The sequence below is a fragment of the Lampris incognitus genome, chromosome 9, assembly GCF_029633865.1.
Source record: "Lampris incognitus isolate fLamInc1 chromosome 9, fLamInc1.hap2, whole genome shotgun sequence".
Classification (NCBI taxonomy): Eukaryota; Metazoa; Chordata; class Actinopteri; order Lampriformes; family Lampridae; genus Lampris; species Lampris incognitus.
Window position 1 is genome coordinate 42,114,295 of NC_079219.1, and position 24,190 is coordinate 42,138,484.

The 24,190-nt window shown below is 42.2% G+C and overlaps 1 protein-coding gene across 1 annotated transcript in view; it reads left to right on the forward strand.

Annotated features, from left to right (window-relative positions):
* The window catches only part of cdk14 (cyclin dependent kinase 14), a 278,497-nt gene that overhangs the window by 101,559 nt on the left and 152,748 nt on the right, over window positions 1-24,190 (forward strand). The window contains exon 7 of the mRNA XM_056286990.1: window positions 13,735-13,797. Within this exon, the coding sequence (XP_056142965.1) occupies window positions 13,735-13,797 (63 nt within the window). The remainder of the gene's footprint in view (window positions 1-13,734; window positions 13,798-24,190) is intronic.

Genomic DNA, 24,190 nt, shown 5'->3' on the forward strand with positions numbered 1-24,190 from the left:
CTGTTTCAGCTTGAGTTAGCAAAGCTGACATTAAAGCAAGAGGAGTTTAAAGTGAACAACAGTAATTTACAACGTACGCACGAAGCATATTTTGAAGTTTCCAGCTGTTTGATACTCATGCCAAAATTTAATTGAGATGATGCGGGCTGTTTCTTTGACGCTTTTGAGAAAATTGCCAAAGAGCTAGAATGGCCTGAGAACAGGTGGACCTTGCTTATCCAGAGTATGCTTGAGAGCAGAGCCCAGGAAGCTTATGTGGCATTAGATACTTCTGACAGCAGAGACTATGATACTGTGAGGAAGGTGGTTCTGGCAGCCTATGCGGTAGTGCCAGAAGCCTACCGACAGAAGTTCAGGTCTCTGCAGCGAAAATCAAGTGAAACTTTAGGCAACAGGAGGTTGTGTTTAACAGGTGGTTAGCAAGCACTAACACTCACACCTTTCAAGAGTTGCAGCAACTTATGCTGGTGGAGCAGTTCAAAACCCGTTTACCCTGACATATGGAGATCCATCTAAATGAGATGGGCATTACTGAATTAAGAAAAGCTGCTATGGCAGCAGATTCTTGGGAGTTAACTCAACGAGAAGTTCTGTGGAAAGGAAAGTTTGGCAGACAGGATAGGAAGCAGGCTGCAACAGACAGACCTGGTGAGGTTGTCATGACAATCTACTCCCACCTCTGTTCAATCTCCAGGGCCAGGGAAAAGATATGAGAAGCCTTTTTTTTTTTTTCAAAAAGATGTCATCTGCCATTATTGCAGAAAACCTGGCCATATAAAGTCCAGTTGTCCAGTTGTCTCAAGAGGAAATATGGAGATGGGAAAATTGTGGGATTGATTAGCACCCAGACTTAGATCAGTCCCTGTGAAGTGGACAGTTTAAACCTGCCCTCCTGCCTAATAGTGAAGGGGTTTGAAGGTTTTGTGTCAAAAGGGGCAGTTTCTGGTGCACCCGATGGCGAAATGGTCCCTATATCAATTTTGAGGGACACATGTGCCACACAGTCCTTAATGGTTCAGGGTGTGATAGACCTACCACCCGCCATCTATTTAAAAGCTTCTACCCCAGTGAAGGGGGTAGGAGGTGGTTTTGTTAATGCCCCTCTACACAAAGCATTTCTGGCATCTAACGTTGTAAATGGACCGGTAGTGGTGGGTATTGTTCCTTCCTTGCCGACTGAAGGAGTTGCCTTTGTGTTGGGCAATGATTTGGCTGGTATTCAGGTTTGTGTGACACCTGTTGTGAGTGAGACACCTGGTGAGATCCTTGAGACCATGGCTTTGGAGAGAGAACATCCGGAGGTATTTACGACAGGTGTGGTGACACGTGCTCAGGCTGTGGCTGCTGAAAAGGGAAATTCCAGCAAGAAGAATGAACTGTCTGGTGGTTTGGCTGATAACTTTATTGCTAGGCTAGCTGAGGTGTCCCCCTGCTCCCAGTTTTCATCGGGAAGCCCTTATATCAGAGTAAGGAAAAGATCCTTCTGTAGCTCCATTTAAGACAGACAGCTGAAAATACTGAGGACTTGAAGGCTGTGGCTGGAGGTTTCTTTCTCCAAGATGGAGTCTTGTTGAGGAAATGGCGGCCTCGTGATCGTCTTGCGGATGAACCATGGACCGTTATGACTCAAATTGTGTTGCACGAGAGTTTCAGGAAGGAAGTCTTGCGTTTAGCCCATGAAGTATCCTTAGCAGGTCATTTAGGCATCTGTAAAATGCTAGGGAAAATCAGTAGACATTTCTACTGGCCCAAAATGCATAAAGACATGGTTTCATACAGTCGTAGCTGTCATGCTTGTCAGCTTATGGGCAAGCCCAACCAGACAATTCCAGTTGCTCCTCTCTGCCCTCTACCTGTTATGCAGGAACCTTTCTCAAGTGTACTTATTGATTGTGTTGGCCCTTTGCCAAAAACTAAGAAAGGGAATGAGTATCTCCTGACTATTATGGATGTGGCCACCAGATTTCTGGAGGCGGTGCCATTGAAATCAATTAAGACCAACGTCATCGTGGGGGCTCTGCTCCATTTATTTTTTTGGGTAGGTTTACCACTAGAAGTCCAACATGATGTGAGTCCAACTTCACTTCTGGTGTATTCCAGGACGTGATGCACAAGCTGGGAGTTAAAAAACTTATGTCATCTGCCTGTCATCCTCAGTCCCAAGGTGCAATTGAGAGGTACCATCAGACTTTAAAGTCTATGATTAATACCTATTGTGTTAGTTGCTCAAATGACTGGGATGTAGCTATGCCATTTTTATTGCTTGCTGTCAGAGACTTGGTGAATGAGGCTACATGTTTTAGCCCTTTTGAGCTGATTTATGGACATCAAGTGAGAAGGTCACTGAAGATGGTGAAAGAACAGCGGTTGCCGTCAACTTTGCAGAAACGTGCTCCTGGTGGGGTTTTGCAGTATGTAGCATCCTTCAAGGACCAGCTGCATGCAACTTGTGACTTGGCCAGGAGTAACTTGGAAGTAGCTAAGGGAAAGATGAATGCTCACTATGACAAAAAGGCAGTGAATTGTACCTTCAAAACAGGAGACCAGGTTCTAGTGTTGTTGCCCATGGGTGGAGGTAAGCTGGGGGTGAAATTCTGTGGTCCATATAAGGTTATCAAGAGGGTAGGTCATTGCAATTATGTTGTTGAGACACCCGACCGGAGACAGAAATCACAACTATGTCACATCAATCTCTTGAAACCTTATTATACTCATGACACTCCATCCGCTGTGTGTATCACATCTCAGATTACTGTGGAAGAGGAGGACAGTGAGGATGATGGGGTTGGGTCAGTTGAACCAGTTACAGCTAGGCTTAATAATTCCAATGCCCTGGCCAATCTCAAGAGAGTCACTGAGTCATCTCACCACAGAGCAGAAAGAGGATGTATTACATTTAGTGGATCAGTATAGTCCTTTGTTTAGAGATACCTCTGGCTTAACAAATTTAATAACTCATGAAAGCAGGATAAGCGGTTTGGATAATGGATGGATGGATGATGTAGACACTGGTGAGACAACCCCCATTAAACAACATCCATACCGGATTAACCCACAAAAATGGGCTCAGGTGAAACCACAGTTGCTCTACATGGAAGAAATTGGTATGATCCAGCAAGGCTCAAGTGAATGGAGTTCTCCTTTAGTTCCTGTTCTCAAGCCTGATTTAACCGTGCGTCTTGCATTGATTACTGAAAGGTAAATAATGTAACTAAAATAGATGCATATCCTATACCCAGGCTGGAGGACTTATTGATAAGATCGGCAATGCACAGTATGTGTCGAAATTTGACTTGTTTAAGGGCTACTGGCAAGTCCTGTTGACAGAAAGCGCAAAAGATGTGTCTGCATTTGTGATGCAGGAGAGTTTGTATCGCTGTTAGGTTCTCCTGTTTGGGATGAAAAACACGCCGGCAACCTTTCAGAGGTTAATGAATTTGGTAACCTCCAGACTGCAGAACACTGTCACATATCTGGATGATGTGGTTTGCTGTAGCACTTTGTGGTCTAATCATATAGAACATATGAGACAGCTGTTTGAATGTCTTAAACAAGCGGGGTTGGTAATCAACTTGCCCAAATGTGAGATTGCAAAGGGGCAGGTCACATATTTGGGGCACCAGGTGGGTCAAGGTTCAGTGAGACCAAAGACTACCAAGGTGCAAGCCATTTTAGACCTGCCTGTTCCGAAAACAAAACGCCAGCTAATGCGCCTTTTGGGCATGTGTGGTTTTTATATGCAGTTTGTTCCCAACTTTGCAGCTGTGACAACACCATTCACAAACCCGTTGAAGAAGGAAGTTAAGTTTAGCTGGTCAGTGGATTGTCAGACAGCGCTGGAAATGGTTAAAGCTATTCTAGCTAGTGAACCGGTGCTGGTTGCTCTGGACTTCTCTGTCCCATTCAAGCTTGCAGTGGATGCTTGTAAAATTGGAGTGGAGGTCATGCTGCTACAGACTGATGGGTCAGGAATAGACAGGCCTGTTGCATAAGAAACTGAATCGCCGTCAGAAGCGATAGTCCACCATCAAGAAGGAGGCCCTGGCTCTTGTCCTAGCAGTCCAACACTTTGGGGTGTACATCTCTAGCGCTGGAGTTGATCTGGTAGTCCTCACTGATCACAACCCACTTACGTTCCTGTCAAAGTTCAAAACATCCAGTCAGAGAGTGTTCTGTTGGAGTTTAATTTTACAACCATATAACCTGATGGTAGTGCATTTCCCAGGCATAGAAAATGTTATTGCAGACACCCTGTCAAGGGGATGAGCATATGGTTTTGGTATTTTGAAAGTTTGGGAGTGCATTGCTGATAGTAATGCTTGTGACTCAATGGAGTAAAAAAAAAAACCCGAATAGATTATAATTGCACGTAGTCTTGTTGTTGTTTTAAGAAATGAGAAAATGATTAATATAAAAAGGATAAAACAAGGAAAAAAATAGGTTGAAACCAGATGTTTTTTTTTTTTTGTAAAGTGGGAGGAATGTTAGAAGTGATAGGGGTTAAAGCTGCCTTTTTCCCTCTTCCTTTTCTTACTTACTTGGACTGATTTTCATTGAGAAATGATGGGAGGCGTGGTTAAGCAGTGTTTATAAGATGACGTCACTATGAGGTGCATGTGCATCCCCTGGAGTTAGTTAATGGTGGCAGTTTGCATAAACACCTCAGGATACGCCAATTTGAAAACGCTGTTCAGGACACTACAGGTTCACACCATTCTAGCTCAAGGACTTTGAAGAAAACCAACTTTCTTTTATTTTTGAGGATCCAACCATCATCAACCTAAACTGAACTAAAATACCAAGATGGAGCCCGCCGCTTACGGGAGCTGAGACCCATGGCTGAGGCCTTGTTGGAGGGACTCGCTAACTGCTAGCCTGCTACCTCAGTAAGCTAGCCCACCTCAGGGCTATGTCTCTCATCTTGGAAATCAGATGGAAAGACAAGGTGCCCGATGTGGAAGTATTGAGATGTGCTGGTACTGTCAGTGTTGAAGCCCTAATAACCGCCTCCGAACTCAGATGGGCCGGCCACGTTAGAAGAATGCCAGACAACTGCCTACCAAAAGAGGTTTTTTATGGGGAGCTGTGCAAGGGAAAAAGGAAGCAGGGAGGCCAGAAGCTATGCTTCAAAGATGATCTCAAGTGCCACATGAAGATCTGCAGCATAGATGATTCCAGCTGGGAGACAATGGCCCTGGACAGACAGAGATAGTGCTCCACAGTCAGGCAATCGAGAACAGCTGCTGAACAAAAGAGACAAGAAGCCCATGATAAGGCCCACCATGTAAGACATAACAGACCAACTCAAACAACATTCATCTGTGACAAATGTGGACGATATTGTCGCTTTAATGCAGGCCTGATGGCCCACAGGCATGCTTACCGAGCTTAAACTGCATCACAGTCATCATCATTTCGATGGACTGCTGAAGACTGTTAACTGATCCTGAATCTTGCACATTAACAATAGTTTCACTCCTTGAGGATTTTGGGTCATTTTTTGGGTACAAATTAAACTTTAATAAGAGTGAATGCTTCCCTATCAATGAGAAAGTCCTACAAATTGGACAAGCTTCAATCCCATTTTACTTATCCTATTCAGGTTTTAAATATATTGTTATTAAAATTACTTGCTCGCTCTCTTCTCTTTACACAGCAAATCTCACCTCACTGCTAAATAAAAAGAAACTTGATTTCAATAGATGGAGTAGCTTGCCACTATCCTTAACTGGTAGAGACCAATCAGTAAAAATGAACATTCTCCCGAAGTTTTTATGTTTTCCAGTGTATCCCTATATTCCTTCCTAAAACATTTTTTCACACAATTAATCACTCAGCCATTTTATTTGGGGAGTCAAGCACCCCAGAATTAGTCATACTCTTCTTCAACGAAACAAAGAAATGGGTGGCTTAGCTCTTCCCAGTTTTATCCGTACTACCGGGCAGCGAATATACAAAAAAATCTTGGCTCCATGCAACGGAATGTAGTTGGTGCTCATTAGAGGCTCAAGCATGTCACTCATCTTCACTTCCAGCATTAGTCTTTTCATCACTCCCTATAAAACCATCTCGCTACACCTTGAACCCTATATTATTGTCTACTTTATCAATATGGATCCAATTCCAATGTCACTACAAATATAAAACATCATCTGTATTAGGACCTATCACCAACAATCATCTATTCTCTCCCTTAACCCTTGACTCTACTTTTTCTAAGTGGAAATATATAGGTATACCCAGGCTTAGATCCACGATGTGACCGTTGCTCTCACTCACCCACAGATTTGATCCATATGTTTTGTTCATGCTCTGCACTTCAAAATTATTGGTCTTTGGTTTTCAACACATTTACAGATATCTTAGGAGTCCCCATTGAACCAAATCCACAAATTGCCATCTTTGAAGTACCAACAAATAATTTGTTATCCTTGACAACAAACAAAGTGATATTATTGCATTCATATCTCTTCTGGCTCACTGAAGGATTATTTTACCCTGGAAATCTCCCTCATCACCATCAGATTCTGGGTGGTTAAAATATATAATGTCATATTTAACCTTGCAACATTTTAAATATACTTTGAGGGGATCAAAAGAATGTTTATTCTCCAAATGGCAGCCTTTCCTTTCATATTTTGCAAACCTGTTTGTATTACCCTCAGAGAAGAGATCAGATGGTGATGAGAGACTTGTCCTAATTCTCTCCAAACTATGCTGAATTTGTCATTATTAATCTATACTCTTGCAGCTTTGGCTGGCTTGCTTACTTTTTTACGTGTATTTTATAAATGTTCATTATTTAATGCTTGTGCCTATTAGACTCAATCAATGTAAACTCGTGAACCCATTATGAACAGATGAGACTGAGATATGGTATTGTCATTTTATTTTCCGATGCTCCTAAAGCACGGGGGTAGGTCCGTTTCCATCTGTTGTTTTTTCTGTTGTGTTTGTTTTGTATTTCTTCTGAAAATATAAAATGAGGAGATATTTGTTACTATTGGATACTGTATTTATACCAACATCGCCAATAAAAAAATACTTCTGAAAAAAAAAATTAGATGATGAAGGAATCAGGATCAGGAACACTTTGTCATTTCACCTCATGTACTTGTGCACATGAAGTCAAACGAAATGCTGTTTCCCCCAGCCCACAGCAGTGCAACATACAGACAAAAACACATTCAAGAACTACAAGAACACACATATTCAAACTAACACATATACTATCCAAAAAAAAAACAAAAAAAAAATCACTGCCCATGGGAACAAATGTCAGCCAGGATGACTGTTTATGGCCAGTCTGCATGGGATAGCAGTTAGGCTAGCCTGCCCCGATTACACATCCTATCAGACCACCCTCCGTGTCTCCTTCTCGGGCGCAGCTCCAGGCAGGGGCCGTGGTCCCTGTGGCAACTGGACGAAGCAGACCAAGTCCTCCCAGCTGATCCAGTGCCAGCTCTCCCAGCCAGACACCCTTGACACACAACGACATCAAAAACACGAGTCAATGCCAGGTGAGGCCACCGCCAGACCACCTTCGGTGTTATCGGAACTGCCAGTCTGCATGGACTAGCAGTTAGCTTAGCCTAACTGTTACCTACCGGGGTGCAGCACCTGGCAAGGCTGCGGCCCCTGGGCTCACAGCGCAGCAGACCAAGCTCTCGCAGCTGATCCAGCATCAGCTCTCCCAGCCAACAAACGAAGACAAAAATTTAGTCGCAGACGTGAACAAAGACACTGCACCGACGGCACTGGGTGAGGCTGCCGCAAATGTGAATTCGTGCTGCCATCTTCCCACACTGGTACTGGGTGAGGCCACTGTGAACGTGAATTCGCGCCATCTTCCCACACCAGAAGTGGCTTCCGGTTATGATAAATACTATATTGTTGAATAGTTATGTTTTGTGCTGCAAATTCTCAAACAAGCATTTGAATAAATAAATAAGCATCTGAATAAAAACAAAATTTTGGTGCCGAAACTACTCAAACAAGCATTTTAATTTTCTAATCTCTAATATGTAACTCTAGGTGGTTGTATATCTGACAGATTGGACACTACAAAGCTGCAGACATTGTGGTTTGATTCTGATTAATTGGCTCAGTTTTAGCCTGATGATTTCAGCTAATTCCATCATACAAATGATTTTCACCCAGCAAAATGATTAATTATTAAAATCATAGCATTACAATGTATAGTAAAAGCAAGGTATTTAAAATATGTGAATCCCCTGAGGGGGATTTCCTTAAAAGAACTGAGTTGCAGCAGACATGCTGTTTTCAGGGAGTTGGTTCCAGATATGTGGTGCATAAAAACTGAAAGCTGCCTCTCCATGTTTAGTTTTGACTCTGGGGACAGAAAGCAGATCTGTCTCAGACCAACTGAGCTGTCTGCCTGGTTCATAGTGTAGCAGTAGATCAGAAATTTATTTTGGCCTTAAACCATTCAGTGCTTTATAAACAAAGAGCAGATTTTTAAAATAAATTCTTGGATGGACAGGAAGCCAGTGTAGCGACCTCAGGACTGGAGTGATGTGATCCACTCTTTTGGTCTTAGTAAGGACTCGAGCAGCAGTGTTCTGAATCAGTTGGAGCTGTTTGATCGATGTTTTAGAAAGGCCTGCAAAGACTTCATTACAGTAGTCAAGTCTACTGAAGATAAATACATGGACAGGTTTTTCCAAATCCTGCTGAGACATAAATATTTTAATTGTTCATATATTATTCAGGTGATAGTAGGCTGACTTTATAATTGTCTTAATGTGGCTATCTAAATTCAGGCCTGAGTCCATGACTATACCAAGATTTCTGGCATGGTTCATAGTTTTTAACATTACCAATTGTAGCTGAGTGCTGACTTTTAATTGTTTTTCCTTCACTCCAAAGACAATTACTTCAGTTTTATCATTGGTTTGTTCAAAGCACTTACTCATTGCTTGGATGGGATTATAGTCCCCAGGTGATATGGTTATGTAAATCTGAATATCATTTGTATAATTATGGTAACATTTTGTTGTTTTCCATAATCTGGACTAGTGGGAACATATAGATATTAAACAGAAGCAGCCCCAGAATGGAGCCTTGGGGAACTCCACAGGTCATTTACAGGTCATTTTTTTTATGCTCAGATTTGTAATTACCTATAGACACAAAGTAGTCCCTGTCATTTACATAGGATTCAAACCAGTTTAGTGCTGCACCAGAAAGGCTCACACAGTTTTCCAGTCAGTCTAGTAATATCTTGTAGTCCAGCGTTTCTCAAACCTCTCCTGGAGGACCACTTGTCCTGCATGTTTTAGATCTCTCCCTGCTCCAACACAGCTGATTCAAATGATCAACTCGTTATGAGCTTCCGAAGCTGCATAATAACAAAACTTATAATTTAAATCAGCTGTGTTTGGCGCAGGGAGAGATCTAAAATATGCAGGACAAGTGGTCCTCCAGGAGAGGTTTGAGAAACGCTGTTGTAGTCAACTGTGCCAAATGCACCACTGAGACCCAAGAATACCAGGACTGAGATTCTGCCACTGTCTGTGTTTAAGTGGATGTCATTAAAGACCTTAACAAGGACAGTCTCAATGGTGTGGTGTGGTGTGGTGTGGTGTGGTGTGGTGTGGTGTGGTGTGGTCTGGTCTGGTCTGGTCTGGTCTGGTTTGTTCCAAATCATAGACTGGAAGACATCAAAACTTTTGCTTAGTGCCAAAAAGTCGTTGAGCTGCTGGAAAACAACCTTTTCTGTTCACAGAAAGGTGAATCAGTTCATCTGGACACAATGTCTATTAGTGGGAGAAACGTTTCGTCACCCATCCAAGTGACTTCATGAAGCTCAACTGACTCCAGGTAACACCCAGCCTCATAAACAGCACAGTTGGATAACAACCGAAACCAACAACAGGTTTCATATAGAAATAGGTGTGACCATTAACTAGAGTTTCAATGACCATGTGTACAATTCAGAGGATTGGGGAATAGTTGCAAACACAGCATTGTAAGATGGCAACAGATGTACTCTTAAGCCCCCCTCTCGGTCCAGGGATGTTGTTCCCTCTTCACATAGATGGCCTCTTTGACTCCCAATTCAAACCAGCATTCCTCCCAATCAAGGATGTTGTGCACATCCTCATCCTTGAAAGAGTGGCCTGAAGATGGGTATAGACTGCGGAGTCCTGGCCTGATGCGTTAGCTCTTCTGTGTTGCGCCATCCTCTTGGCCAGCATCTGTTTGGTTTCCTAGATGTAGTACAAGTCATAGCAATCCTCACAGTACTTAACAACGTATTCTATATTGCTCTGTTTGTGCCGGGAGACCCAATCCTTGGGGTGCACCAATTTCTGGTGCAGCGTGTTTTGGAGTATGAAAGCAACTGAAACATGGTTTTTGGAAAATATGCGTCTCAACTATTGCAACACTCCCACCACATAAGGAATCTTCACTGGTTTATGCTTAGGCAACTGGTGTCCTCCTCCTCTTCGATCAGCTGGTGCACTATTTGAGCATCTCCCTGGCTTTGACAAATGCCCAGTTAGGATAACCACACTTAACCAGGGCCTGTTTAATGTGGGATTTCTCCCCTTCCATGGCTGCTGTGTCTGTGGGGACATTGTCAGCTCGGTGGTACAGTGTTTGTTCTCCAGTGGATGATGAGAGTCAAACTTTAAGTGCTGAACAGTGTGTGTTGGTTTATGGTAAATATCAACAATCAAATGACCCCCATCACCAATTGCAACTTCAGTCTAAGAAGGCTAATCTGTCATTTTTTACATCCTGCCTGATGAACTTGATGTGGTTGTCCACAAAGTTAATGTGGTCAGTGAAATGTGGTATGTCCTGAGATTTAATTTTAACCAAGGTGTTGTCCACAAATCTGAACCAATGGCAAGGCGGTGTCCTTGGATAGGACATCAGAGCCCTCTTTTCCACTTCCTCCATATACACGTTGGCCACTCCAGGTGAGACTGGGGAACCCATAGCACACCCATGCTTCTGCCGATAGTACTGCCCCCTGTTTGTGTAGTATGTGGACTGAAGTCAACAGCTTCAGGAGCAGACACACTTGGTCAGTGTTAAGGGTGGTCCTATTGCTAAGGATGGGGTCATCCTGTAATTTTATATGGACCACCTCACTGCTTCATCAACAGGAACAGACGTAAAGTGAGACGTGACATCATACGAGACCATTGTTTCATCAAATAGAGCAATATAATGTACACTGTTAAGTGACAGGAGGATTGCCATAACTTGTATATCGGGGAAACCAAACAGACGCTGGCCAAGAGGATGGCACAACACAGAAGAACTAACATGTTAGGCCAGGACTCTGCAGTCTACTCCTATCTACAGGCCAGTGACCAATCTTTCAAGGATGAGGATGTGCAAGGAATGCTGGTTTGAATGGGTAGTCAAAGAGGTCATCTATGTGAAGAGGGAACAACCATCCCTGGACCAAGAGGGGGGGCTAAGAGTACATCTGTACAATGTTATGATTGTAACTATTCCCCAATCCTCTGTGAATACTACACATGACCATCGCAACTTTATTTAATGGTCACACCTATTTGCATATGAAACCAATTGTTGGTTTTGGTCGTTATGCAACTTTGATGTTTATAAGGGTGGGGATATCTGTAGTCATTTAAGACTGACGAAGTCACTTGGATCAGTGATGAAATGTTTCTCCCACTAAACATTGTGTCCAGATGAACTGATTCACCTTATTGTGATTTCCTTACCTGGATTATTGAACATGCATAAAGACAGCTTTTTTAATTATTTTGCTTAGAAACATAAGGATTGATATGGGCCTATAACTGTTCATTAGTGAAGTGTCTATTATTCCTTTTTAAGAGTGGCTTCATGACTGCACTTTTCAGGGCTTCTTTCAGGCCTGTGCGAAGAGACCTGAGAGAAGAGATATGTTGACAATTTGTAGAAGATCTGGGAACATGCAATTAGAAACATTTTTGAAAAAGCCTGTTGGCAGAGGGTCAAGGCAGCTGGAGGAGGATTTCAGATGTTGAGTAAGTGTAAGAGTAAGTTAATCATGAAGAAATAAAACAGAAAGCAGGAAAAGGAGATGTGGGTTGTGGAGTTAGTGATGGGGAACAGGTCTTAAGTAAGATGGACAGGCCTGTCTGAAGGTTGCAACCATCTAAATTATTCATGAAGGGAAACACTGAGGATGTGGGTTGCAGAGGGAGATTGTAAATATCAGTTTGGCCTTCTCCGCCACCCAGTGAGCCACGACATGGATCTGCTTGCTCCAGATGGGAATACAGTAAATATCAGTCTAATTTTTCTTTCCTCACTGGCATAGCCACATCAACAATTCCACACTCACACATCCAATGACCCGTCAGCCCATTCCATCCCCAGCTCACCATCAACCACCACCAGTCACCCACACATACTAAGACTTAGACATAGACTGCTTTTATTTGTCATTGCCTCATATGCATGTCTCACACATACAAGGGAACAAAATTACATTTCACATGGACCGCAGTGCCACATAGAAACAAATACTACACAGTAAATAATCCAAAAAAGTGCATTAAAAACAAATATTACTTCGCAGACATAAACGCAAGCACACCTGACACGGACAGTGAGTCAGACGGTCAAAAAGTCATTTTATGGAAGGTCTAAGTGTTCAGGCTGTTGAGGAGCCTCACAGCCTGAGGAATGAAACTGTTGCATAGTCTGGTGGAGGTAGCACGGATGTTCCGGTACCTCTTGCCAGAGGGTGGGAGGGTGAAGCGGATGTTGGAAGGTTGTATGGGGTCCTTCACAATGCTGAGAGCCTTCCAGGTGCACCATGCATCATAGATGGCCTGGATGGATGGGAGAGCAATACAACTGTATTATAGGTTTTGTACACAATGGTTACAGTTATATATATCTTTGTTGATGGAAACGGGATTATCATTAATCAAAAGGTAGGATTGGGGGGGGGGTAAAATACCACTTATGCAGGGCACTTGGTTCAATGATTAAGCATATTCTATCTAAAAATTCAAATTAATATTTTTAACTTTAAGCTAATAGCTAACCTTCAATGAACATTAGGAAGCGACAATAAACAAAACATATCCTGATCTGTATTTGAACTTTAATGACAACCAAGCACTGAAGCAGCACAATCACAACTTACTTTATTTTCCATAGTGGGAGAAAGTGCAGTTCCAGTTTTATTTGTGCGTTGTTGATTTTTCTGTTGTGTTCAGTACTATTTACTCTATATTACATTGAGTTCTATACTGCAAACCGCTAGAGGCCGCTGTATTCGTAGGTCACTAGTAACAGTAGGTTAGGTTGACTCTTTGAATGTTGTTGTGAGTTGCTGCTGAGAAGCTGTCGGAGCATGTTGGAAGCTAACGGTCTGCCTTGCAATTCGTTTAGTAAATTTTATTAAGCAATACGCCGTGTGGTTATTCTACCAAAGAATATAACATTTTCTTTTTCAAAGAACAGGAGCAATACTTGGGAATTTCATTAGAGGAGTACTGAATTTGGTTTAAGAATAAAAAATACTGCAGAACAGTGTGCCTCCATAGCCCAATGGTTGCAGCTTATGGTCGCAACTGTCATGGTTTGATTACAGCCGGCGACCTTTATTGCATGTCACGCTCTTCTCTCTCCCACATTTCTGCCTCTTCACTGTCATTATCGAATAATGGTAAAAATGCCAAAAAGAAATACTGCAGTATTCATTTTGTTCTATTTCTTTTACAGCACACAGACCTGTGTCAGTATATGGACAAACATCCAGGTGGTCTTCACCCAGACAATGTGAAGGTAAAGTATGAACTATTACACCATTCCTTCTTAAAGTAACATTAGGTTGGAGAGCAGCACACACACAGAACTGCAAGTACACATTCAGTGTCATCTGTGCTGTCTGGAAGGGGGTGTTGTGTGATGAAGACTCAGGGCTAGAGTGAATGAGGGCATCAAACAGTAGGGTGCCAGTTTAGGTGTCAGCTGTTATGCAATGGTTCATAGTTTTTGTTGCTAAGGATTTAATAGGTAATGTTTTGTTTTTGGGGTTTTTTTTTGTTTTGGTTTTTTTTTCCCTTTTTGTCAGCTTCTTCACTGAGATTAACAGAAATATGATTTTTCTGAGACAGCATAGTTGCATAGTTGGGCTTTGCTTAGTTTTTGCCTTCTGTCTTACTCACTGATGAAACAGCTTGGTTATGATTCTTAATCTGTTCATGTTTGATTGGGCTTTGTGGATTTGTCCCTGTGTAGTCATGTCACTTAAGTTTTTACTGTACCTACCTCCAATTAATCCATTGAATATGGATGACAGCTATGGATGCACATGAAGTTGTGTTTTTTTTTTGTGGGAAAACGTGTCAACAATACCACAAGGATGGGCATCCGGGTGGCATACCAGTCTATTCTGTTGCCTACCAACACAGAGATTCCGGTTTGAATCCCCGTGTTACATCCGGCTTGGTCGGGCGTCCCTACAGACACAATTAGCCGTGTCTGAAGGTGGAAAGCCAGATGTGGGTATGTGTCCTGTTTCCTGCACCAGCACCTCCTCTGGTTGCTTGGGGTGCCTGTTCGGGGGTGGGGGGAATAGCGTGATCCTCACATGTGCTACGTCCCTATGGTGAAACTCCTCACTGCCAGGTGAAAAGAAACGGCTGGCCACTCCACATGTATCAGAGGAGGCATGTGGTAGTCTGCAGCCCTCCTCGGATCAGCAGAAGGGGTGGAGCAGCGACCGGGACAGCTCGGAAGAGTGGGGTAATTGGCCAAGTACAATTGGGAGAAAAAGGGAGAAAAATCCCAAAAAAAAACAACCACAAAAACAATACCACAAGGAAATCTTGATTAAGGTTTAAAATATAATTAAATGAAACAAAAGCTGAAGGTTATGGTTAATTTTGTATTATAAAAGATTTATATGAAAATTTCCATTTCACCAGTCCTCTTGAGATACTACTTTGACATGTGTATTGTCTATAACTGACAGTTTCTACAAATATCCAAATGGCAGCTGTAAATATATAGGTCTTATATAAGCAAGGCGATATAGAGCAATGTTGGTAAAACAATAGTTTTGGCTGAATTGCCTGATGAGAGGAGGTAGGTAGTGAGACCAGCTAAAAATGGGAGGAGGCCTAATGATGTGGCGACTTATGGGAAAACAAGCCCTGTCAGGACTATTAAAAATCTATATCTATGGCTGGTGTCAAAAGCCCTCCAGCTGATAGACTATCCAATTCCCGACTCCCTAAAAATATGTTTTTGTATAAAATGAGGAGGGTAGCAAGTTGCAAAAATCACAAATGATGAGGAGTCATTCATTCATGCATTTTGACCATGACTGTGCAGTAGTTACTGATCCTTCCATTTGCTAAACAGGTACATATTAGCTACCAGTATGCCTAACGGCCCAGACTGAAGCACAGATCTTCATTGCGAATGTAATAACTTGTCAGAGACCACAAAAAAGTGTGTGTGGGTTGTGGGTGTGTGTGTGTGTGCGTGCGTGCGTGCATGCGTGTGTGTGTGCATGCATGCATGCATGCATGTGCGAGGCACACACATGTGCACATGTATTGATGAATGTTACTGCATCATACTAATGACAACATGCTCTAATTGCTCATTAAGCCTTATGCTCATCAGCAAAATATTTTGTAACACTAGATCAGGGACAGGCAACATGGTCCAGAAAGGTCCGGTTTGGATACAGGTCCTTGTTCCAACCAAACAGTTACACACCTGATTCTATAGATAACCAATAATCTTCTTCCAACCAAGCAGTTACACACCTGATTCTATTAGACAACCAATAGTCTTTGCTAAGGACCTTGATTTGTAGACTCAGGTGTGTAACTCCTTAGTTGGAACAAAGACCTGCAGCCACACCAGACCTTTCTGGACCATGTTGCCTATCCCTGCACTAGATGGTTGTGCATCACATATGACTTTTTGCATCAAATATGCATTATTAATTTTAGTTTTGTCTGTAGTGTTGCTGTAACTGGGCACAAGTGACTATAACATCACCCTACATCATCGTCATTGGCAGTCACTCAAAGCGAGTATGACTGTCCTCTCCATTGGGTTGTCTACTTGTGGATCTTCAGATGGCTGTAGAGGCTGCTCCAGAATCCACATACTTTGGTGCAGTGTGGACAGGGGAAAGCGGTGGTGGTTGAGGCTTTTTCTGTCTCTGTTTGTGGTGCTGTAATTGTTTGCTCTGTGGCACAGCAGAGTCCCATTTCATGACATACTGCTCCTTCCTCCACGGATTTCTTCGAGGAGTGCCTATCCAATGTAATGTGTTCCCAGTTGCTCGATATGATGTTGAATTTCTTCAGATTGGTCTTGATATTGTCTTTGAAATGTTTCTTTTGTCCACCGGGAGCTGGCTGACCTTCCTTCGGCTGGGAGTATAGGATCTGTTTGGGGGGGTGTGTTGGACATGTGGATGACATGGCCTGTGCATTGGAGTTTGTGCTGTATTATTGTGGTGGTGATGCTAGTCATGTTGGCTTCTTCCAGAATGCTGATGTTGGTACGTCTGTCCTTCCAGCTGATCCTCAGGATCTTTTATTTATTTGGTGGTATTGTTCCAGGGCTCTCAGGTGCCTGTTGTAGGTGGTCCATGACTCTTCTCCATACAGCAGGGTGGGCAGAGCAACAGCTCTGTAGACCAGGGATTTTGTTTGGGCCTTTAGGTCTCAGTCTTCAAAGACTCTTTTCCTGAGTCTGGCGTAAGTGCCACTGGCACAACTCAGGCGATGGTTGACCTCAGAGTCAATGTCAGCTTTTGAGGAGAGAAGGGTGCAGAGGTAGGGGAATTGATCAACGTTTTCAATAATTTTGTTGTCCAATTTTATGGTTGACTGGGTTGCTGGCTGGTTGGGTGGAGGGTGATATAGGACCTGGGTCCTCTTGATGTTTAATGCTAGACCCAGGGCTCTGTATGCCCTGCATATGTTAGCATGCCTGTTAGGAAATGACTGAAACCAAAATTAACATTTTAACAACTGTAATACTATTTTTAAACAATTTAAACTTCAGAGAGACATGGTCGAACTTGAATAGAAAAATTACAAAAAGTGATAAAATAAAACGGAAAACACATATTGCTAATTTAGCAAACGTAACAAGGCGTATAAAACTTGAAATTAAAAAAAAAAAAAAAAGAACTCAAAATAAATATTTAAACAGTCCCAAACAACGACCGAAACTACTCGAACGACCGTGGGCGGTCATCTTGGCTGCCACGGTTTTTAAATTCTATATTCTGTCAAGATAAATACCTAATTTAGATATTAATGCATTATATACAGTGCGTCCGGAAAGTATTCACACCCCTTCACCTTTCCCCACATTTTGTTATGTTACAGCCTTATTCCAAAATGGATTAAATTCCTTTTTTTCCCTCATCAATCTACACACAATACCCCATAATACAAAGGGTTTTGTAGAATTTTTTGCAAATTTATTAAAAAATAAAAAACTGAAATATTGCATGTACATAAGTATTCACACCCTTTGCTATGACACTCAAAATTGTGCTCAGGTTCATCCTGTTTCCACTGATCATCCTTGAGATGTTTCTACATCTTGATTGGAGTCCACCTGTAGTAAATTCAATGGCTTGGACATGATTTGGAAAGGCACACACCTGTCTATATAAGGTCCCACTGTTGACAGTGCATGTCAGAGCAGAAACCAAGCCATGAAGTCAAAGGAATTGTCTGTGGACCTCCGAGACAGGATTGTATCGAGGCACAGATCTGGGGAAGGATACAAAAAAATGTCTACAGCTTTGAAGGTCCCGAAGAGCACAGTGGTCTCCATCATTCGTACATGGAAGAAGTTTGGATCCACCTGAATTCTTCCTAGAGCTGGCTGCCCAGCCAAACTGAGCAATCGGGGGAGAAGGGCCTTGGTCAGGGAGGTGACCAAGAACCCGGTGGTCACTCTCATAGAGCTCCGGCGTTCCTCTGTGGAGATGGGAGAACCTTCCAGAAGGACACCCATCTCTGCAGCACTCCACCAATCAGGCCTTTATGGTAGAGTGGCCAGACGGAAGCCTCTGCTCAGTAAAAGGCACATGAAAGCCCGCTTGGAGTTTGCCAGAAAGCACCTCAAGTACTCTCAGACCATGAGAAACAAGATTCTCTGGTCCGATGAAACCAAGATTGAACTCTTTGGCCTGAATGCCAAACGTCACATCTGGAGGAAACCAGGCACCTCTCATCACCTTGTTAATACCATCCCTACAGTGAAGCATGTTGGTGGCAGCATCATGCTGTGGGGATGTTTTTCAGCGGCAGGAACTGGGAGACTAGTCAGGATCGAGGGAAAGATGAATGGAGCAAAGTACAGAGAGATCCTTGATGAAAACCTGCTCCAGAGCGCTCAGGACCTCAGACTGGGGCGAAGGTTTACCTTTCAACATGACAACGACCCTAAGCACACAGCCAAGACAACAAAGGAGTGGCTTCGGGACAAGTCTGTGAATGTCCTTGAGTGGCCCAGCCAGAGCCCAGACTTGAACCCCATTGAACATCTCTGGAAAGACCTGAAAATAGCTGTGCAGCGACGCTCCCCATCTAACCTTATAGAGCTTGAGAGGATCTGCAGAGAAGAATGGGAGAAATACCCCAAATATAGGTGTGCCAAGCTTGTAGCTTCATACCCAAGAAGACTTGAGGCTGTAATCGCTGCCAAGGGTGCCTCAACCAAGTACTGAGCAAAGGGTGTGAATACTTATGTACATGCAATATTTCAGTTTTTTATTTTTAAGAAATTTGCAAAAATTTCTACAAAACCTTTTTCGATTTGTCATTATGGGGTATTGTATGTAGATTGATGAGAAAAAAAAGGAATTTAATCCATTTTGGAATAAGGCTGTAACATAACAAAATGTGGGGATAGTGAAGGGGTGTGAATACTTTCTGGATGCACTGTATGTTAGTATGTCTGTTAAAAAACTAACTGACACCAAAATTAACATTTAACAACCTTTAATACTATTTTTCGAACAATTTAAAATGGCTGCTGTCCAACGCCTGTAAATACTGCAACACATCGGTAGTAGTCATGGTGCATCTGAAACGGCGTCTGTAACCAGACGTGTTGGCAATAATCACAAATCAATTTTTTTTTTATATAACTTTGTTTATTGAATTTTCCGCACAATCAACATTTACAAAATAATTGTCCTCATAAGTTGTACAGCATGAACACAAAACACATCCAACAATACACTAACACACCAGAATACAATGAGGAATAAAAACACACCCTCAAAGGAGAAAAAAAAATCAAATCAAATCAAAACAAATTAACTAAAATAATTAAAAAAAAATAAAAATAAATAAAAATAAATAAATAAATAAATACAAGTACACATATTCCAATGCACTTGTCCGCAGGCCAGCCAACCCAGCACAGTCCCTCACAGACATCATGTACACATACACCCTGCCTCCTTCATCACCGGAGCTTGCCACGCCCCCACCTCCATCCAACAAGGACATCAATAAAAAGGAAAAAATATGTATATATACACTACCGTTCAAAAGTTTGGGATCACCCAAACAATTTCGTGTTTTCCATGACAAGTCACACTTATTCACCACCATATGTTGTGAAATGAATAGAAAATAGAGTCAAGACATTGACAAGGTTAGAAATAATGATTTGTATTTGAAATAAGATTTTTTTTACATCAAACTTTGCTTTCGTCAAAGAATCCTCCATTTGCAGCAATTACAGCATTGCAGACCTTTGGCATTCTAGCTGTTAATTTGTTGAGGTAATCTGGAGAAATTGCACCCCACGCTTCCAGAAGCCGCTCCCACAAGTTGGATTGGTTGGATGGGCACTTCTTTGAGCAGATTGAGTTTCTGGAGCATCACATTTGTGGGGTCAATTAAACGCTCAAAATGGCCAGAAAAAGAGAACTTTCATCTGAAACTCGACAGTCTATTCTTGTTCTTAGAAATGAAGGCTATTCCATGCGAGAAATTGCTAAGAAATTGAAGATTTCCTACACCGGTGTGTACTACTCCCTTCAGAGGACAGCACAAACAGGCTCTAACAGGTACTATTTAATGAAGATGCCAGTTGGGGACCTGTGAGGCGTCTGTTTCTCAAACTAGAGACTCTAATGTACTTATCTTCTTGCTCAGTTGTGCAACGCGGCCTCCCACTTCTTTTTCTACTCTGGTTAGAGCCTGTTTGTGCTGTCCTCTGAAGGGAGTAGTACACACCGGTGTAGGAAATCTTCAATTTCTTAGCAATTTCTCGCATGGAATAGCCTTCATTTCTAAGAACAAGAATAGGCTGTCGAGTTTCAGATGAAAGTTCTCTTTTTCTGGCCATTTTGAGCGTTTAATTGACCCCACAAATGTGATGCTCCAGAAACTCAATCTGCTCAAAGAAGTGCCCATCCAACCAATCCAACTTGTGGGAGCTGCTTCTGGAAGCGTGGGGTGCAATTTCTCCAGATTACCTCAACAAATTAACAGCTAGAATGCCAAAGGTCTGCAATGCTGTAATTGCTGCAAATGGAGGATTCTTTGACAAAAGCAAAGTTTGATGTAAAAAAAATCTTATTTCAAATACAAATCATTATTTCTAACCTTGTCAATGTCTTGACTCTATTTTCTATTCATTTCACAACATATGGTGGTGAATAAGTGTGACTTTTCATGGAAAACACAAAATTGTTTGGGTGATCCCAAACTTTTGAACGGTAGTGTATATATACACACACATCACTCTGGAATAACAGGGAAATGAAGTCGCTTAACATAAGAAAAGAAGGGGGTCCACATTGCCCAGAATTTGTTTAGAGACCCTTTGAGTGTGTGCCTAATTTTTTCCAGCTTTATACAATTTAAAACAGACTTAATCCAAAGAGCATGAGAAGGGGGTACAGAGGATTTCCAACTAAGCAAAACCAATCGTCTCGCCAACAGGGTAACAAAGGCAATAAAATCCTTATTAATATTGGTCAGTTGCGATGTGGGCGAGGGCACCCCAAATAGCGCAATAAAAGGGTCTGGCTTGATCTGTGTGTCACATACTTCTGAAAGTGTGCTAAAAATATCCTTCCAAAAACCATCAAGAGATGAGCAACACCAAAACATGTGCACATGATTAGCAGGAGACTGGTTACACCTCACACAGTTAGGATTTATGTCTTTGTAAATTTTCGCTAGTCTCGCTTTGGTCCAATGAGCCCTATGAATGATTTTGCATTGAATGAGACCATGTCGGGCGCAGACCGAAGAGGTATGTACCCTTCCGAGTGCCCTCTCCCACAGCCCATCAGATATTCCCTCCCCCAGTTCCTCCTCCCATGAGGATTTAATGTCATTAAGTGAGGCAATTCTTAAAGAACAAATTTGTCTATAAATTATTGACAAGGTACCTTTCAGAGTGGGAAGCGGGGTAAGAAAGGTGTCAAACTGTGTTTCACCAGGAAGGGTGGGGAAATGAGGATCCAAATTGCGGACGTAACTCCGGATCTGTAAAAATCTAAAAAAATGATGCCTGGGAAGACCAAATTTAACTGCTGTTGCGATGTGGGCGAGGGCACCCCAAATAGTGCAATAAAAGGGTCTGGCTTGATCTGTGTGTCACATACTTCTGAAAGTGTGCTAAAAATATCCTTCCAAAAACCATCAAGAGATGAGCAACACCAAAACATGTGCACATGATTAGCAGGAGACTGGTTACACCTCACACAGTTAGGATTTATGTCTTTGTAAATTTTCGCTAGTCTCGCTTTGGTCCAATGAGCCCTATGAATGATTTTGCATTGAATGAGACCATGTCGGGCGCAGACCGAAGAGGTATGTACCCTTCCGAGTGCCCTCTCCCACAGCCCATCAGATATTCCCTCCCCCAGTTCCTCCTCCCATGAGGATTTAATGTCATTAAGTGAGGCAATTCTTAAAGAACAAATTTGTCTATAAATTATTGACAAGGTACCTTTCAGAGTGGGAAGCGGGGTAAGAAAGGTGTCAAACTGTGTTTCACCAGGAAGGGTGGGGAAATGAGGATCCAAATTGCGGACGTAACTCCGGATCTGTAAAAATCTAAAAAAATGATGCCTGGGAAGACCAAATTTAACTGCTAGTTGCTCAAACGTACTAAATGTATTGTCAATGTAGAGATCTTTAAACCTTTTTATACCAAGACTAGACCATATTGAGAAAGCACTATCAACCATAGATGGGGCAAAAGCAGGGTTCGAGGCCACCGGAGCAGAAAGAGAGGTTGTCTGAAACCCAAAATGGCGTCTAAATTGATTCCAGATCTTCAATGTTGTTTTGACACACACATTCTTGGTGAAAGAGGAATAAGGGCCTGTAATGGAGGAGTGAGCGAGGGAAGACAATGATGCCGGTACAGAAGAAGCAGCTTCCATCTTTAACCAAATTGGGGACGGGGACATCTCTCCACCTCGCAACCAGAACTGAATGACCCTAAGATTATCCGCCCAATAATAAAATCTAAAATCTGCTAGCGCCATACCTCCGTCTGACTTGGGTCTCTGCAAGAGCTGTTTTTGTATCCTAGGAGTCTTCTTATCCCATATGAAAGGTAGAATTAGGCCGTCTATTTTTTTGAAAAATGTGTTGGGAAGAAAAATCGGTAGGCACTGAAAGAGATATAAAAATTTAGGGAGTGTGTTCATTTTAACAGAATTAATTCTCGCTACTAAAGAGAGGTGCATCACTGACCAGCGTTCAAAATCATCTTTAGTGCGGGTTAAAAGCGAGGAAAAGTTGGCCCGAAAAAGGTTTTCAAATCGACTCGTGACCTGTACACCAAGATAAGTGAAACAACTATGAGCAACTTTGAATGGCAAGGTATGTAATGGGAATTTTTCCGCGGTCACATTAAGCGGCATCAATTCGCTTTTACTGAGATTCAGTTTATACCCTGATAAATGACCAAAGGATGTAATAGTAGCAAGGGCAGCAGGAACAGAAACAGAAAGATTAGATGTGTATAGCAATAAGTCATCTGCATATAAAGACACCTTGTGCTCATGTCCGTATCTAACTATACCTTTGATAAGAGGGTTGGAACGAAGTGCTATTGCAAGGGGTTCTATGGTGAGAGCAAACAATAAAGGGCTTAGAGGGCAACCCTGGCGTGTTGACCGTTGCAGAGGGAAACAGCCTGACTGAGTGTTATTAGTCCTGACAGAGGCTTGGGGGGACGCATACAGAAGTCTTACCCAAGTAGTGAATTTTGAACCAAAGCCGAATTTATTTAGTGTATAGAAAAGGTACTTCCACTCCACCCTGTCAAACGCCTTCTCCGCGTCCAGGGATATAATGGCCTCCGAGGTGTTGGTGTCAGAGGAATTGTACATGATATTAAATAGTCGCCTAAGATTGAAGAATGAATGTCTATTTCTAATAAATCCTGTTTGATCAGGAGAGATAATCGATGGGAGAACTGTTTCCAGGCGTGTTGCCAGAAGTTTGGCTAAAATCTTATAGTCAAAATTTAACAGGCTAATTGGACGATATGATGCACATTCAAGAGGGTCTTTATTATTTTTAAGAATTAAACAGATAGTCGCTTGAGTGAGAGTCTGTGGAAGAATACCATTAACAAATGCTTCATTATACATTTCAATTAGAATAGGGGCTATTTTGGGGAAAAGCTTTTTATAAAACTCTGTCGAGTAACCGTCAGGCCCTGGGCTTCTCCCAGAGTGAAGAGATTTGACAGCTCTAGACAGTTCTTCAACAGTGATTGGTTGTTCTAATTCTTTAACCAAATCCTGGTTGACTAAAGGTACATCAAGGGAGTGGAAGAAGTCATCAAATTCTGATAAGTCAGCATCACTTTCAGAAGTATATAGAGACTGGTAGAAACTTCTGAACTCATCATTTATCTCCCTAGGGTCTAATGATATTCCGGATGATGTATGAATTTTGGGAATTTGATGTGATGATGAAACTTGACGCAACTTGTGTGCTAATAACTTACTGGCTTTGTCTCCCTGTTCATAGTAGGTGCTCCTAGACTTGACAAGCAGCTCAGTAACTTGATCTGTTAGCAAAGTGTCAAATTCTGCTTGCAAAGTTAAGCGCTCCTTATAAATATCTGGAGATGGTGAAACGGAATATGCGTTATCTAATTGGGCAATGCGGCATGTTAGCATGGA